Source organism: Bos taurus, chromosome 1 (assembly GCF_002263795.3).
Source record: "Bos taurus isolate L1 Dominette 01449 registration number 42190680 breed Hereford chromosome 1, ARS-UCD2.0, whole genome shotgun sequence".
Lineage (NCBI taxonomy): Eukaryota > Metazoa > Chordata > Mammalia > Artiodactyla > Bovidae > Bos > Bos taurus.
In genome coordinates, this window is record NC_037328.1 from 151,895,249 (window position 1) to 151,913,526 (window position 18,278).

General features: G+C 40.5%; 1 protein-coding gene across 1 annotated transcript in view; it reads right to left on the bottom strand.

The window, feature by feature from the left end:
- The window catches only part of COL6A5 (collagen type VI alpha 5 chain), a 159,361-nt gene that overhangs the window by 114,880 nt on the left and 26,203 nt on the right, over positions 1-18,278 (bottom strand). Inside the window, exons 2-4 of the mRNA XM_024997170.2 lie at positions 10,264-10,359; positions 8,058-8,648; positions 3,463-4,095 (exon numbers count right to left, since the gene is read on the bottom strand). Of these exons, the coding sequence (XP_024852938.1) occupies positions 3,463-4,095; positions 8,058-8,648; positions 10,264-10,330 (1,291 nt within the window). The 5' untranslated portion in view covers positions 10,331-10,359. The remainder of the gene's footprint in view (positions 1-3,462; positions 4,096-8,057; positions 8,649-10,263; positions 10,360-18,278) is intronic.

Genomic DNA, 18,278 nt, shown 5'->3' on the forward strand with positions numbered 1-18,278 from the left:
CGTATAAAGTATTAGGGCAAAGGTAAGCAGTTATCTGCAAAAGACAAGTGTGATCCCCAGACAGAAACACTTGATAGAGACCAGAATGAATTGATTTATATATCTAATAAAGAAAAATGGTGATCAGTAATGAAGGAGAGAAAAATTCAAGTCCCAGGGGGTAACCATGGCAATGCCCATCCAACCATGGCTAGACTAGTGACTAGCCACTAGTCACATGTTTCTATTAAAACGTGAACACAAACGGCTGAAAATTAAATAAAATTTAAAATTCAACTCTTCAGTTGCAAAAGCCACATTTCAGGTGCTTAACAGTTCCATGTGGTTAGTGGCTATTACATGGGACAGTGTAATTACAGAATATATCCATCTAAAAAGTTCAGTTGGACAGGGTTGAAGAAAAATGTGTGCCCTGGGACAAGGTCTCACCTGCACAGTTATCTAGAGATATAGATCTATATATTGGACTTTGAAATAGAATCATCCCCCTGACTAAATACCACAAGACATTTAAGTCATAAAACTAACTCCTTTGCTCTGGTTCCACATCCTCCAGCAATCTTCTGCTTATAGACTAGCTTCCCGCTTGTATAAATGTCTATACGGAGAGACTGTATCTCTCAGAGGAATATGGTCTCCAGTGTCCAGGTCTCCGGCACTATAGCTCCACTACAAAGATAATCATCAATCTTTTCTTATCCATCAGTCTCCTGGTTTGGTTCATGTGAGATTTTCCTTGCTTTAATGAAATTCTGCTACATAAATTAGAGACAGTAGTGTCGGAGGTGGTGGACACAGCAGTGACTAAGTCAGTAGAGATTGGTTGTCTATGTTTGACCATTTTGAAACTGTAAAGCTGGCTGTCTCACTGCAGACCATGGCAAATTCACTGAGGCAGTGGTTCTCAGATACTGCTAGTGTGAGTTCATTGGAGAGCTTTCTAAAATGCCTGCCCTACCTGCAGACACTGAGTCATTGGATTGGGCCACCGAATTATTAACAATCTCCTCAGGGAGCCCTAATAAAATTATAGTAGACACTGTGGGTGCTCCACCTATATCCCCTCAAATCCTTTATCAGGAATTTTGTGTAACCAGTTCTCAGCACTTTCATTTAGACAGCTAGCACCAGTATCTAGGGGTGGTTGGCTGCTCAGGTTGATGAAATCCTTTTTGCTTTTTACTTGAGCCAGAAGTGTCTGGAAATGAACATTTCCTCCTGTGTGCTGGAATATAAATTCTTTGGTTACATTGCCCCTGACTAGGACAACTCTAAGGTTTAACCCACACTGTCTCTAGAATGGTTCAGCGGAATTGGCCCTCCATGGGACTTTGCTTATCATCCTGCCCTTCCTGGTCCCGTATCCTCACTTCCCTACCAATCTCCAGTTTTCCTGGGTATATTTTTCATACATCAATTTTACATGAATCCTTACCTGTCAGGTACCAATATTTGAGAGCCACTGAATGAACACAAAGCCACTTACTGAGGCTTTATGGAAGATAAGGGTAGCCCTTGTCCTAGCCTTAGTCCCATTTCTTCCCATGTAGACATTCTATAATGGCAACAGTGGTTTTTGTCACATCCCCCTATGCCTTAAACTTTATACTACAGCAAAGCAGCTGCCACTCTGAAGGACTCCTCTCTGTATCACACAGAAGGGAATGGGACACTGGTTCTTTGCTGCTGCCGTGTAATGTATACACGCAAGAGGAAAGTCAGGGCTGGCCCAGGATCGCATCCTTTTACTTTCAGTTGACTAATGTGAATTTAAAATTAACCTTTAATATGATTGGAGGATTCTTTTCCAGGTGGAGTCCAATTTTGGAAAGTCCAAATTTGAGTCCAATTGTTGGAAAGCGTTTTATTGCAGGGAAATGTGTGAAGACAGCAGAGAGCTCAGAAGTAGATAAACTCGAAGCCACATCAAGTGTGTTTTGTCTGTATGTCCTGGCACCTTTGAAAATAACTTGGTAAGGCTATAGCAGATTCAGTTGTGGACAAAGATATAAGTATAATGATGATCCCTGCTAAGATTTTCATAAAAGCAGAATACTGGCAATAACCTCTATATCCAACAATTTAGGATATATCAAACAAATTCTGTTATATCCAGAGGATGAAATATTATTACTCCCAACCTAAAAAGAATATTGGCAATGAACATTTAAAGAGGTGGACCAAAGTTCATGGTATAAGGTTGATAGAAAAGGGAGTAAGGCATATCATCCTGGTTATCCCTAACATCCGTTCTCTCTTCTAAGCTAATTTAGACCCCAGTAATTTGCCGAGGTACTTGGCTGCCCCAAATAAAGATTACATTAATGAAGAGTGATATGTGACTAAGTTCTGGCCAATGGGATGTAAGCAAAGATGGTATGTGTAATTCCCGGGAATACCATTGAAGAAAAGGTGGGGGAACCCTGCCTTTTCCTTCTCTTTCATCATTCTAGTTGCTGGATGTGAATGTAATGCCAGGAGCAGTTATCTTGGATTATGATCCTGGGAATAGAGACCACAAACAAGAAAATAACTTAGACACGGACACTGGTATACCATCCAGCTCTTTAAACCTACCTTAGGACTTATTTGTGAAACAGAAAATCCTTTTATCGTATCTAAATCACTGCTATATTTTTTCCTTTTGTTAGTCACACTCAGAAGTCATTGTAAATGATACAACAAGTACCCAACTGTGTGTTCCTGCATTCTCCAACATGCCAGCCACCAGCATGTGGCTGCTAAAATAAAAATAAAAAGTTCTAAGTTAACCTTAAAACTCAGTTCCACTAGCCACATTCCAAGTGCTCAATAGCCAAAGTTGGCTAGTGGCTGCCTTACTGAACAGTGAAGACAAAGAACATTGTCATCATTACATAAAGTTCTTCTCAACAGCACCAATACCCATGTTACACCAATACCCATGTTACACCAATACCCATGTTACATCAATACCCATGTTACACCAATACCCACGTTACACCAATACCCACGTTACACCAATACCCATGTTACACCAATACCCACGTTACACCATTTTTAAAAAATGTATATACATGTGTTTGTGTCCATGAGTGTAGAGAGAGAGAGAAGAGACTAAAAGATAAGAGAAATGTTAAGAATGGCTTTATCTGAAAGATAAGACTTCAAGAGATTTTATTTTTTTCCTTTATGTTCATCAACACTATTCAACTATTTTAAAATTATGGTTTTTATATTTTATCCCAGTATGACTTATATGCTTAAAACATCCATTGCAATCATTTAATAACGTTTAGAAAAGTCATAAGGTTTGAAAATGTATAAAGTGAAACCATCACCAAAATCTAGCTTTAGAATATTTTCATAACCCCCAAAATCCCTTTACCCAATTACAGTAAGTCCTTGAGCCTGCCCCTGCTCCCACCCTTGACAACTGCTCGTATTACTTTTATAATAGGAAAAGTATTTTTTAAAACATACCAGTTTTATCAAGTTCCATTTGTTCAGCACGAGCCGAGACTTGGGACCATATTTCATTCTGGAGCTTTTTTAAGAACTTCTTACTATAATTATCCAAGTCTGCGTAGGACTGCAGCATGGAGATGGTCTGCTCCGGAGGGTAAGACACTATTTCTTCTAACTGGGTCTTGTTGGCCCCTTCAATGCCCAAGGCAAGCACGGTTACGTCCTGCAGCCGGAGGTCGAGGGCCACCTCACGCACGCTGTCGTCCGACGGCCTGTCCGTAACCAGGACTGCTATCTGGGGCACTCCTTGTGCCCGTCTGCTGCCATGTGCTGCTGAGAAGCCTTTCCTCCTCAGCTGATCAATGGCAGCTCCAGCACTGGATTTCCCAGCCCGCAGAGAAAGCTTCTGGATTTGCTCCTGAAATTCAGACTGGGTTGTGCTCGAGCTCAGAGGAGAAACCGTCTCGACTCTGTCACTGTAGCTCATAAGTCCAAGCCGCAGGCAGCTGTCTTGCACATCCATGGAGGAGGTGATGTTCTTCAGGAAGTTCTGCAGGAGCCTTAGATTCTCTGTGGTCCCAACGGCCTCATCCACCAGAAACATGAGGTCGGCAATTGAATCTTTCTTACAGGCCCTGGGAAAGGGGACTACGGAGAGAGAAAAAGCAAGTAGGTTAGTACAGACCCCGGCTCAGAGTGAGAAAGCCACTGTATAGCTTGTCAGACATCATTAGGGAAAATGGAGGGAGTCATGACAAATAGAATTAGCAATTTTTTGCTGAAAAAAAATATAAAAATTCTGAGCAAAATTTACACTGGCCATTGATTTCAGAGACCTTGAAATGCTCTTCCCCTATCTGCAGAACTCGTCTTACCAGTTTTCCTATCACATCCCATCACCATGACCTTCACGACCAACATCACCACCAGTATGACTACCACCACCTCTACCAACCACCACCTCCAAATCCACGATCACCAGGATGAACCTCCACCACAACCACCACGACCACTTTCAAATGCTGAGATATAGGTATGAGTTCATGGAAATATCTCTGATCTCAAGGAGTTCTTACTTTATGGGGAAGACAGAAAAATAGATTATATTAGTCCTGCTGCTGCTGCTGCTAAGTCGCTTCAGTCGTGTCCGACTCTGTGCGACCCCAGAGACGGCAGCCCACCAGGCTCCCCATCCCTGGGATTCTCCAGGCAAGAACGCTGGAGTGGGTTGCCATTTCCTTCTCCAGTGCATGAAAGTGAAAAGTGAGAGTGAAGTCGCTCAGTCGTGTCTGACTCTTAGCGACCCCATGGACTGCAGCCCACCAGGCTCCTCCATCCATGGAATTTTCCAGGCAAGAGTACTGGAGTGGGGTGCCATTGCCTTCTCCTTATATTAGTTCAGACCATAATGAATGATAACAAGGAAAATAAAACAGGTGTCTCAAATGAGCTGCCCTATGTTGGTGATGTGGGGTAAGAACTAAATTATCTGAGACATAAATAAGTTAGGGAAGGCCTCTCTGAAAGGATCACATTTAGGTTGAGAAAGGCGAAGAGAAAGATTCAGCTACACATTGTTTGAAAAATAAAAGAATAATTCTGGCAGAAAGAAAAGCAAGAAGTAGAAACAAGCAAGATGCTCAGAGTAGCCAGAGCCAGTGAGTGAGGGGAACAATGACTGATGAGGTCAGAGGGAACCAGGTCCAACCATGTGGGACTCACATGATCTTATTTACATCTTTTAAATATCACCCTAGTTCCTGAAGGGAGACAATGAACTCATTAAAGTTTACTTAAAAGTAATTGCCCTAATACAGGAAATAGATAATGGTTCTTGGGCAAAGATAACAAGAGTACTTTTGATACATGAATTAGACGTAGAGTGGACTTGATGATAAATTAGATATGTGTTGGGAAACAAAAAGGAAGTGTTGAAAACGCCTAGGTTTTTGACATGAACAACTGAGAGGATGTTGGTTCTGTCTTTTTCCAAGGTAGGGGAGATAGGGGGAAGAACAGGTTGGAGGGAGGAGTCAAGAGCTCTGTTTCAGACATGCTGAGTTTGAGATCTATTGAAGATGCCAGGTAAGCAGTTGGCTCTATAAATCTGGAATGCAGGGGAAAGTATATCACATGCACAGAAAATACCCACTCCAGACACAGATGGGGGAACCACAGCTGTGATAAGTGCAGCTGAGAGATAAGCTCAAATCTTGCCAAAAACTACCCATAAAATAGTGAGCTCTAGAAGCCAAAAGACATATCTTACTTATCTCTATCTCTCCAGTACCTGGTACCCGGTACAAGCTCAGAAGTATTTGTGGAATTATAATTCTCATAAACCTACTACTGTGCTCTGAACCCCACCCCACCCCCATAGTTTGCTAAAACAAACTTTCAACATGGCCTGCTCAGCTCAGCATTTATTTGCAAATAGCTATTACAAACTGTTTGCCAAACTCCATACAAGTCATATCACTCATCATAAGGCCAACACTATTATCCTCACTTTATAGGTAAGGAAACTGGAGCTCAGAAGCTAAGCAGCTTACTCAAGGCCCTTAGCAGCCAAGCCAGGCTTTGAACTCAGACTCCCAAACCCTTATTCTTAACCTCTAGGCTTCCCTGGTGGCTCAGATGGTAAAGAATCTGCCTGCAATGCGGAAGACCTAGGTTCAATCCCTGAATCAGGAAAGGAATGGCAATCCACTCCAAAAGTCTTGCCTGGAGAACTCCATGAACAGAGGAGCCTTGTGGACTATAGTCCATGGGGTTGCAAAGAGTCAGACATCACTGAGTGACTAACACTTTTACTTTCAAAGGGAAGGATAGGGTCCTGACAAGCAACCCTTGTTGAACTATATACCGCTGTAAAATAAATCAGGAGGAGTGAGAGAAACACAGTCAGTACCCAGAGCCTTCTAAGAAGGTGGTAAAGCCCTACTGTCATGGAGATCTCAGGCTATCTACAGGGTTGTAAGGTCTCCAAGGTTCCCAAGGGGAAGGGTCACATTTCATTCACGTGCTTAGTCGCTCAGTCGTGTCCGATTCTTTGTGACCCCATGGATGGTAGCCCGCCAGGCTCCTCTGTCCATGGGGCTTCTCCAACCAAGGATACTGGAATGGGTTGCCACACCCTCCTGCAGGGGATCTTCCCAACCCAGGGGTTGAACCCAGGTCTCCCGCATTGCAGGGGATCTTTACTGTCTGAGCCACCAGGGAAGGGTCACAGGAGGGTTTTCTCTCTAGGAGGAGAAGTACATGTACTCTGGGAACTTGCTATTTCCCCCCAGGCAGGAGGAATGAAGGATGAGAAAAGTGAAGGTAAAAGTACTTCCTGGTGCTTCAGAGGCAGCACTAACTGTGACAGAGCCTGCCCAATACTTACCCAAACCCATTTCCTCTTCTTGCTCACAGGACTAGACATAGTTCCCAGCCTTACCTGCAATTAGGTGTGGCAATGGGACTAAGATCTTACTAAAGAAATGTGAGCAGAATGTGTGCCTCTTCCAAGCTTAGCCCATAAACTCATCCCATGAGTGACCTTCCCTCTTTTTCCCCTTCACCAGCTGCATACCAATTCCCAGGGCACCTTGAAAGTGATATTTGAAGATGGAAGAGCCACCACCAACCTAAGTATTTGAATGGAAGCAAAACAACTGGTCAACCTGAGCACTGTTACAAGGGAAATCAATAAACTTCTTATTCGGGAAGTCTACTTTTTATTAAGGCATGCTGCTGCTGCCGCTAAATCACTTCGGTTGTGTTCGACTCTCTGCGACCCCATAGACGGCAGCCCACCAGGCTCCCCCTTCCCTGGGATTCTCCAGGCAAGAATACTGGAGCGGGTTGTTATTAAGGCCTAACCTGGTCTGATTACAAAATCAACCCATTGGTGAATGAGAGCAGGAAAAAAGTTTCAAGACCATTTCAACTTTTATAGCTTACAAATGAAGGTGCTGATGCAAGGCTCACAGAGACGACATCACTTCCTCAAGTTCACAGCCAGCTATTGGCATTGTCTGGATCTTTTTGACCTGTGGTAAGGGCACTTTTTACCACACCAAGTGGCTTCCTTGAGTCTTAGAACTAGATAGCACTACTCAGAATAGCCTCTCATTATCAACTGAGCACAGAGGCAGCCAGGAAAATTCATTTGCTAGAAACTCTGTCTACCTCACTCTGGATAGAATGACTGGATCCCCTCAGCAGGGCAGTATACTTACTGGGTGCCTTCCATGAGTGTACTGACCTGTTCTACCTGCTCATCAACACTGCATATGTGGCTTCCTGTCTCACATCACCCTCTCTTTGCTAAGGCTTTCTAGGATAACTCCCTAAGTAAACTGTTTGTACTCAAAGGTCTTCTGTTGGGGGTCTTATGTAGAACTTTCCTAAGACATAAATAAAGCATTTTTCAAATGATAAGCTGTGGTAGTCTCCTTTTAGCTTTAGGAGATCAGGAATGAAAGTTCATGAGAAGGAGGTCTTCTACATTTCTGCATGAAATAGAGATTTCTGGTGGGTGGCAACTTAGAGATAATAGGAGATGGCTTTCTGGGTCAGAATGCATGGGGGTGGGACACCTCTTCAACAAAGAGCCTCCTTACCTTCTATATCAGAGTAGGCTGTTCCATCTTTGTACTGAGCTGCATCCTTGAGAATCTGCGTCATGTTTTGGGAGAATGCGCTGAGGTCCCTGACCGTCCGGAGGCGGTAGTGGAACTGGCCCGTGGCCATGGCCTTCAGGGTCTTCTCAGATGCCCCCTGTATCCCCACAGAGACGATCCTCACCCCATCTTTGCGCAGCGCTTCGGCGGCCTCTTCCACAGCATCTTCAGACTCTCCGGAAGCCAGGACCACCAGGATCGGGGGAAACTGTTTCCTGTCCCTCCCGCTTGAGAAGTAGGCCCTGTGAACCTCCTGGAGAGCCTTCCCAATCCGCAGGGAGCCCCCCAGGAACCCGAAGTTCTTCTTGAGGTGGTTCAGCATGGGGCCCCTGCTCTTGAAGGCGCTGAGCAGGAACTCTCTGTGGAGCCCATCGCTGTACTGGGCCAGGCCCACGTGGTACTTGTCAGCCTCTATGGGGAGGCTGCTGATCATCTTGTTGATGAAGGTCTTCACAAACGGGAAGGACTTAATTCCCAGGTGGTCGGAGCTGTCCATCAGAAACACCACATCAGCATACTCAGGGCCTGGCCCTATCAAAATAAGATGACAAGAAACCCAAGTAAGGAGATGGTTTAGCCTTGATATTTTAACCACATCTCCTTTGAGATTATGTCCTATTGTTAAGGGTGACTCAGAATCCCAAGGAAAGTATCTTCTGGAGGTCAAACAGAGGAAACTGTACTTGTTTATGCTAAAATATCAAACAAGAGGACTTCTGTAATGTTAACAACGGATTTTTCTTTTACAACTCTGTGCCAAAGGCAACCAACTGACATTTTTTTCGTTTTTTGGTTGTGGAACCCCAAACAACTTGATATTGTACTAAAAGAATAAACAATGTGATGCCATAAAGTTGCCAAGTGGCCTGTGGATTAAAAGCAACTTTTATAACAGTATCAAGCAAAGAAGCAGCTATCTTGGGCTGGAGATCATAGAGGCAGATCTGAAACAGGAGCTTGATTGAGGGGAGGCAGAGGAAGAGAAGCAGGGTGTGGCTTGATTGGAGGAGATTCTGGTGCATTCCTTACACCAGAGCATCCCTCTTTGGCTCGAGAGGGATGGCTTAGTGGTAAAGAATCCACCTGCCAATGTAGGAAACAGTTTCATCCCCTGCTTAGTGGTAAAGAATTCACTTGTCAATCCAGGAAACAGGTTCTTTTCCTGGGTTGGGAAGATCCCTTGGAGAAGGAAATGGCAGCTAACTCCAGTATTTTCGCCTGGGAAAATACTGAATGAACAGAGGAACCTTGCTGGCTGTGGTCCATGGGGTCACAAAAAAATCGGACATGATTTAGCTACTGACAGGAGTCAGTTATCAGCTACAGACCTTCCCCAAGAATTGGAGAGAAGGATTGGAGGATTATAGGCATAACCTGGGTAAGGTGGCTCTGGGAAAGCCAAGGGCAGTTCTCCTGAGAAAGCGAGGTACTGCTGTGAGACATTGTAGGCAATATTCACAGCAACTAGGGGAGGGGGAGTGTATTCATACCTCATAAAGAGAGTCTGGACAATGGAAAAAACCACCAGTGTTGACTCTAGCAGAAATGGTCAGCTACCTCCACCCTCCCAATTAGTGATCTGCTCATAAATGTTTAACTAAGCAAGATATTTCTTTAAAAGTGACCCTGATATCAGGAAATCTGAGGGTAGCACAGTGCAGAGTTAAAAATATTTCTTTGAATGATGTTTTTATAAATACAAAAAATCTAGCTTTCATATTCTACATATATATGGAATATTAAAGCTTTTATATTAATTATTATATACATATAATTTCCTCTGTGGGGTTCCTTTTTTTCCTTTTCTTTCCTTTATTAAGGCCAAGTTGCAAACGGGCCTACAAAACAAATGGGCTGACTCTATTCATAGAGACATGGAACATCAGGACTTCAGAAAATCAGGGAATAATTGAAGTTTTTCTGGCCAAGTGTAGCATAATTCATGACTTTTGCACCTAGCTTTCTGTCATCTTTGAAAGCTTAAGTACGCTTGACATTGCATATCACCAACTACAAATAAATTCCGTCTACCTTGATTTTTCAGTAAAGAAACACATCCCTTGTTTCTATTAATTAAAATAAAGATTTGCTGAGACATAAAAATATTTATTTTCCTAATAACAATAAATATAAAATATACTGGTACCTGGACTCTGATATGACAGCGTTTTAGTCCAGAAGAGAGGAACAAATATAATTAGCAGGATCTTCATTTTGTTAGTGAAGGTTTCTTGCTTTTATTCTGTAAAAAAAAAAAAAAAAAAATGTTATTTACAATATGAAAAATATTGTTTTCATATTGTAAAAGCAAAACATAGATTTTTAAGCTATATTTCTTGTATATTTCAAGAAACTATATTTCTTGTAAAAGCAAAAAATATAGTTTGCTTGCTTTTATTCTGTAAAAAAATGTTATTTATAATATGAAAAATATCATTGTGTAACAAGAAATAATGATAAATAACTGAGAAAATTGAGTTAGAACAAAATACACTGTAAACACTCTATTTGTCAAAGCAGGGTCGGGGGTGCTTAAAACACTCATCCAGTGAAAAGTGTTAGCTGCTCACTCGTATCTGACTCTGCAGCCCCATGAACTGTAGCCTGCCACACTCCTCTGTCCGTGGAATTTCCCAAGCAAGAATACTGGAGTGGGTTGCCATTTCCTCCTCCAGGGGATCTTCCTGACCCAGGGATCGAACCCGAGTCTCTTGTCTTCTGCATTGGCAGGCAGATTCCAAGTCTCCATTGCAGGCAGATTCTTTACCGTCCAAACTACAAGGAAAGTATTCATCAAGTGTTTGAGCGCTTTTTGAAAATGTCTCTGTGTGTGTGCATTTGCTCAATCCGGTCCAGCTCTTTGCGACCCCATGGACTGTAGCCCACAGGGCTCCTCTGTCCATGGAATTCTCCAGGCAGGAATACTGGAGTGAGTAGCCATTAACTTCTCCAGGGGATCTTCCCAACCCATGGATCGAACCTGGGTCTCCTGCATTGCAGGAAGAGTCTTTACCATCTGGGCCACCAGAGGAGCCCATTTGTTGAAAATTATTCTAATGCTAATGTTTGCTGTGTCCTTACCATGGCTCAGATATTTTTCTTAGTGCTCTTTATGCATCATATTATTTAATCCTCAAAACCATCTTACTGAGGTACAACTAATATATCCACATGACAGATAAGGAAACAGGCATAGGTGGCTTGGTATTGATAAGTGGTGAATCCAGCATCCTAACCCAGACAGGTGATCATGGAGCCCAAACTTTAACCACTGTTCTATAAGCTTTATACAAAATCTATGAACTCACAGAATTTATGAAGTCACTATTCTTGATTATCTATTTTCATGTCAACAATAACTATTGTATATGTTCACAACTTGGCTCAAAAATCCAACAGCTACCCACATTTCTTTCTTCATTAATCCCTTGTGAAAATTGTTCTGTCATTTCTGGTTATACCCAATTTTGTAAATTACTTTAACTTCAGGATTTCTCTTCATGAGCTCACAATCAATTAGAAATATTCTTTGTGGGAAATTACAATCTTACAGAAACTCCACCAAGCCAAAGTTGTTTTGATTAATAGGGAAATACATAAAATAACCAATACTCAAGAATAGAGATGCCTCTAACGAAATACCTAAAGTATAAGGGCTGTATTTTATTCTAGAGTTGACCTTTCAGGGTTATTTTGAAATTGCTAATCATGCAGGAAGATTGAGGGAATCACTGAAAACTAGATTTGGAAGTCGCCCTATAGATCATTTAGACTAAACCCTTATTTTGCCAAAGAGGAAATCGAGGCTCCCTGGTAGTTAGTAGCTGATCATGTCATCAATGACTTTCAAATCTATAGTCATCATATTCTAACATATCATATATTTTACTTATTAATTTTATTTTTAAGATATAATTCACATTATACACAATTAGCCCTTTAAAGTGGACAATTCAATGTGTTTCAGTTTATTAGCAGTATTTGCATCAATTACCACTAATTCCAGAACATTTTAATGACACAAATATGACACCCCATACCCATCCTCAGTTACTAATTCTCCCCTCCCCAAAGTTCCTGGTAACCACTAATCTGCTTTCTTCTCTATGGATTTACCCATCTAGACATTAATATAAATGGAACCAGATAACATGTGGCCTTTTGTGTTTGGATTCTGTAACATAACGCTTTCAAGATTTATCCATGTTGTGACATTCCTTTTATGTTTGAGTAGTAGGAGATGGTTGAAAGGCATCACCAAACTCAATGGACTTGAGTTTGAGCAAACTCCAGGAGATAGTGAAGGATAGGGAAGCCTGGAGTGCTGCAATTCATGGGGTTGCAAAGAATTAGACGTGACTTAGCGACTGAAGAACAACAATACTGTGTGGATATACAACATATAAACTATCTATTCACCAGTTGTTGGAAATTTGGATTGTCCTACTTCTGGCTATTATGAATAATGCTGCTATGAATATTCATGTACAAATTTTTATGTGGATATGTGTTTTCATTTCTTTTGGTAGACACCTAGAAGAATTTTTTATCTTATGCCAGCTTTATGTTTAACATTTTTCAGTTCAGTTCAGTTCAGTCGCTCAGTCGTGTCCGACTCTTTGTGACCCCATGAATCGCAGCACGCCAGGCCTCCCTGTCCATCACCAACTCCCAGAGTTCACCCTTCTCCTCCTGCCCCCAATCCCTCCCAGCATCAGAGCCTTTTCCAATGAGTCAACTCTTCACATGAGGTGGCCAAAGTACTGGAGTTTCAGCTTTAGCATCATTCCTTCCAAAGAAATCCCAGGGCCGATCTCCTTCAGAATGGACTGGAAACTGCCAAATTGCTATCCAAAGTGGTTGCCTCATTTTACACTCCTACCAGCAGATATAAAGGTTCCAATTTCTCCACATTCTCACCAACACTTGTTATTGTATATCTTTTTTTAAAAATTACACTCAAAGGAGAACTCTGTGAAAATAAAAATTATTAATATGCTAATGGCTGTAACAAAAAAAGTAGGCAGCATGCAAGAACAGATGCGTGATGTAAGCAACAAATTCAAGAGATTAGAAACTCTGTAACAGAAGTGAAGAATGTCTTTGATGGAGTCGTTAGTAGACTGGACTTCAGCTAAGGAAAGAATCTCTGAGTTTGAGGATTTATCAATAGAAACTTCCAAAATTGAAAAGCAAAGAAAAAAAAAGGAACATTACATGTAAGAACTAGGGGACAACTATTAAAAGTATAATATATGTGTAGTGGAAATACCAGCAGAAGAGAGGAGAAGAAGTATTTGAAACAGTAATGATTGAGAATTTCGCACAAGTTAATGTCAGACACCAAACTACAGATCCAGGAAGCTCAAACAACATAAAAAGGATAACTGCCAAAACCAAACAAACAAAAAACAAACTCATTATCTATAGAGGAGCAAAAATTACATCTGACTTCTCAGCAATCACACAAACAAGAGGAGGTTGGCACAGACTGTTTTATTTATTTTACAATTTATTTTTTTCTGTGCTGGATTTTCATTGCATTGTACAGGCTCTTTGTTGAGGCACACAGGCTTCTCTTGTTTTGGAACACGGGCTCTAGAGGGCACAGGCTCAGTAACTGGGGTGCACAGACTTCGTCTCCCCACAGCATGTGGGATCTTATTTCCCCAACCAGGGATTCAACCTGTGTCCCCTGCATTGGAAGGCAAATTTTTAACCACTGGACCACCAGGCAAGTCCCAGGAGTGGACTATCTTAAATGTTGAGAGAAAAAGACCCAAAAACCTGGAATTTTGCAACCTGTGAAACTATCTTCAAGAGTGAGGGAGAAATAAAGACTTACTCAAACAAACGAAGAAATGCGAGAACTTGTCACTAGCTGACCTGATTTGCAAGAAATGTTCAAAGACGCTCTCAGAGAGAGAGAAGGAAAGAGAGAGAGAGAAGGAAAATAATATAGGTCAGCAACTTGGATCTCCATAAAGACACAAATTATGTTTTAATCAGACACAGAAAGATGCAAGACACAAGATGACTGTTAAAAAGGAAGACGTTTTTATTGTACTCACAGCCCCTTAGAAACAAGAGGCATGACACACCATGCTGGGTCACACAGGGAAGCACTGGGGGGACAGGAGCAGGCGGAGAGAGGCGGGTAGGAGCCTCATCCTGGTTTTCCTGGGAGGCTACACAGACTTAGAAGTGAATAGTCTGAGGAAGCTCAGTGGGGTCTAGATTGTAGGGGTGATCCTTAGTTGCCAAGTACATGTTACTGGAGTGGCAACGAAAGATGACTAGTGTCCCAGAGTTCAAGAGCCCAATAAGAGGAGGCAGGAGAGGGTGTGGACTCAGGATTCATTGGTTTGTACATCTAAGGAGTGTTAGCAGGCAAGTCCTACTATTTCCAGGAATTAGTTAATCCTGGGGAAGGGCAGTCCCTCCTTGGGTCAGCAAGGTCTCAGAAGCCAGAGCATCAAGAATACAGTACACACTACTGTATTTTTATAATCAAACTTAAATGTATAAATAATTTCTTTATAAATAATGGCTATAAAATATAATTTAATTTATATAAAATATTTAAAAATTATAAATAAAATAACAAGGACCTACTGTGTGGCACAGTAAAATATACTCAATATTTTTTATAACCTATAAGAGAAGAGAATCTGAAAAAAAGTATATATATACACATGCACATATATCTGAATCACTTTGATATACACTTGAAATTAACAAAACATTGTAAATCAACTATATTTCAATTTAACAAAAAGGAATATAGAACATAAGAAAATACTGTTAATACAAGAACAATAAAGAAGGAATAAGTGAAGTTATACTTTTATTTTTCTTATTCTTTAATTGATCTAACAGATAAGAGCTTCTTCAAAATAGTAGCAACAACAATGTATCTGATGATTATACCTTTTATATATTTGAAGTGAATGACACAATAATGCACTGATTATTGACAGGAGGGAGCAGTTAGGGATGCTTGCTTATTAAAACATACTTGCAATTCCCATGAAGTAATATAGTGTTATTTGAACTAGCTGTAAATACCCAGGGCAAATTTTAGGGCAACCACTAAAAAGGTTTTTTTAAAAGATAACTGATACACTAAGAAAGAAAAAAATGGAATCATATAAAATTCTCAATTAATTAAAAAATCAAAAGACATAAAAAGAGTAGAAGACACAAATATAAAGAACAAGGGCAACAGGTAGAAAATTAACAAACTATATATGTTTGTTATATATATATATGGGAACCCAACTACATCAATAATCACTATAAATGTCATTGGTCTAATGACTTCCATTAAAAGACAGCAATTATTAGAATGTATCCAAAAAAGACCCTATTATATGTAGTCGAAGCCCACTTTAAGTATGAAGACACAAATAGAGTAAAGAAAGTGGATGGAAAAAATATGCTAAAAGATAGAACAATGCTATGAATTTCAGAAAAACAAACTTTCAAGTAAGGAAAATTATCAGTGATAAAGACAGACATTACAAAATGATAAGGGATCAATACTCCAAGAAGACACAGTAATCCGTAACGTATATGCATCTAAAAACAGGGCATCAAAATCAGTGAGACAAAAACCAGTAGAATTGTAAGGAGAAGTAGATCAATCCATTATTATAGTAGAAAACTTCAACATCCCTCTCTCAGAATTGGGCAGATCCAGCAGAGAGAAAATCAGTAAGGAAACTGTTGCGCATTTTTTAAGAGAATTGACAACTATAAAATATGTTATTCAACAATTGAAAATATGCATTCTTTTCAATCTCACATAGAGCATTCACTGAGATAGGCCACATTCTAGGCCATGAAACACACTTTAACAAATGTAAAGAAATACAGATCATACAATGTCTGCTCTTAGACCACAGTGGAATTAAACTAGAAATCAATAATGATAATTAGAAAGTACCAAAATGCTTGGAGATTAAATAACACACATTTAAATAACACATGGGTTAAAGACAAAATTTCAAAAAAAAAAATTCTAAATACTTTGAACTAAATAAAAATGAAAAAACAGCTTATCCAAATTTGTGGAATGCAGCAAAAGTAGTATTTTAAAGGGAAATCCAGAGTATTGAATGTATATTTCAGGAAAGAAGAGAGATCTAAAATCAATCATCTAAGCATCATATAAGCATCTGCTTTAAGAAATTTCTTAAAAAAGAGAGAAAATTAAATCCAAAGAGAGGAAAGGGAAATTTTTTTTAATGCAACACAATCAATGACATTGAAAACAGGAAATAGAGAAAAAAAAATAAACAAAACAGAACATTATTTGAAAAGATCAAGTAAATCTATAAACCTCTAGGCAGCGTAACTAAGAAAAAAGGCACAAATTACTAACATCAGAAGTTAAAGAAGGGACATCACTTAGATGACATGGACATCGTTGTTATCGTTGTTCAGTCACTAAATCATCTCCAACTCTTTGCAACCTCATGGGCACACCAGGCTCCTCTGTCCTCCACTATCTCCCAGAGTTTGCTCAAATTCATGTCCATAGAGCTGGTGATACTATCTAACCACCTCATCCTCTGCCACCCCCTTCTCCTTTTGCCATCAAACTTTCCTAGCATTATGGTCTTTTCCAATGAGTTGGCTCTTCCCTTAAGGTGGCCAAAGTATTGGAGCTTCAGTTTCAGCACAAGTCCTTCCAATGAATAGTCACGGTTGATTTCCTTTCAGATTGACTGGTTTTATCTCCTTGCTGTCCAAGGGACTCTCAAGAGTCTTCTCCAATGCCACAATTTGAAAGCATCAATTTTGGGGTGCTCAGCTTACTTTATGGTCCAGTTCTCCCTCTGTACATGACTACTGGAAAAAGCTTAGCTTTCACTCTAACAGACTTTTGTTGGCAAAGCGATGTCTCTGCTTTTTAGCACACTGTCTAGGTTTGTCATAGCTTTCCTTCCAAGGAACAAGTGTCTATCAATTTCATGGCTATACTCACTATCTGCAGTGATTTTGGAGCCCAAGAAACTAAAATCTGTCACTGCTTCCACTTTCCTCCCTTCTATCTGCCATGAACTGATGTAACCAAATGCCATGATTTTAGTTTTTTCAAAATTTGAATTTTAAGCCAGCTTTTTCACTTTCTTCTTTCACCCTCAAAGAGGCTCTTCCGTTCCTCTTCACTTTCTGCCATTTGAGTGGTATCATCTGCATATCTGAGGTTGCTGATATTTCTCCTGGTAATATTGATTTCAGCTTGTGATTCACCCAGCCCAGCATTTCACATGAGGTACTCTGCATAGAAGTTAAATAAGCAGGGTGACAACATTCAGCCTTGTCGTACTCCTTTCCCAGTTTTGAACCAGTCCATTGTTCCATGTCTGGTTATAACTGTTGCTTCTTGACCTGCATACAGGTTTCTCAGGAGACAATTCAAGTTATCTGCTACTCCATCTCTTTAAGAATTTTCCACAATCTTGTGACCCACACAGTCAAAGGCTTTAGCATAGTCAATGAAGCAGAAGTAGTTGTTTTACTGGAATTCCCTTGCTTTCTCCATGATCCAGTGAATGCTGGCAATTTGATCTCTGGTTCCTCTCTGCCTTTTCTAAACCTTACAAACCCAGCTTGTACATCTATAAGTTCTCAGTTTGCATACTGCTAAAGCCTAGCTTGAAGGATTTTGAGCATAACCTTATTACCATGTGAAATGAGCACAATTATATGGTAGTTGGAACACTCTTTGGCACTGCCCTTCCTTGGGATTGGAATGAAAACTGACCTTTTCAGCCCTACGGCAACTGCTGTTTTCCAAATTTCCTGACATATTGAGTGCAACACTTCAATAGCCTCATCTTGTAGGGTTTGAAAGAGCTCAGCTGGAATTCCATCACCTCCACTAGCTTTGTTCATAGTAATTCTTCCTAGATCCCACTTGACTTCATATTCCAGGATGTCTGGCTTAGGTAAGTGACCACACCATCGTGGATTATCCAGGTCATTAAGACTGTTTTTGTACAGTTCCTCGGTATTCTTGTCATTTCTTCTTAATCCCTTCTGCTTCTTACTGTTTCTGTCCTTTATCATGCCCATTCTTGCATGAAATGTTCCCTTGATGTCTCAAATTTTCTTGAGGAGATCTCTAGTCTTTCCCATTCTATTGTTTTC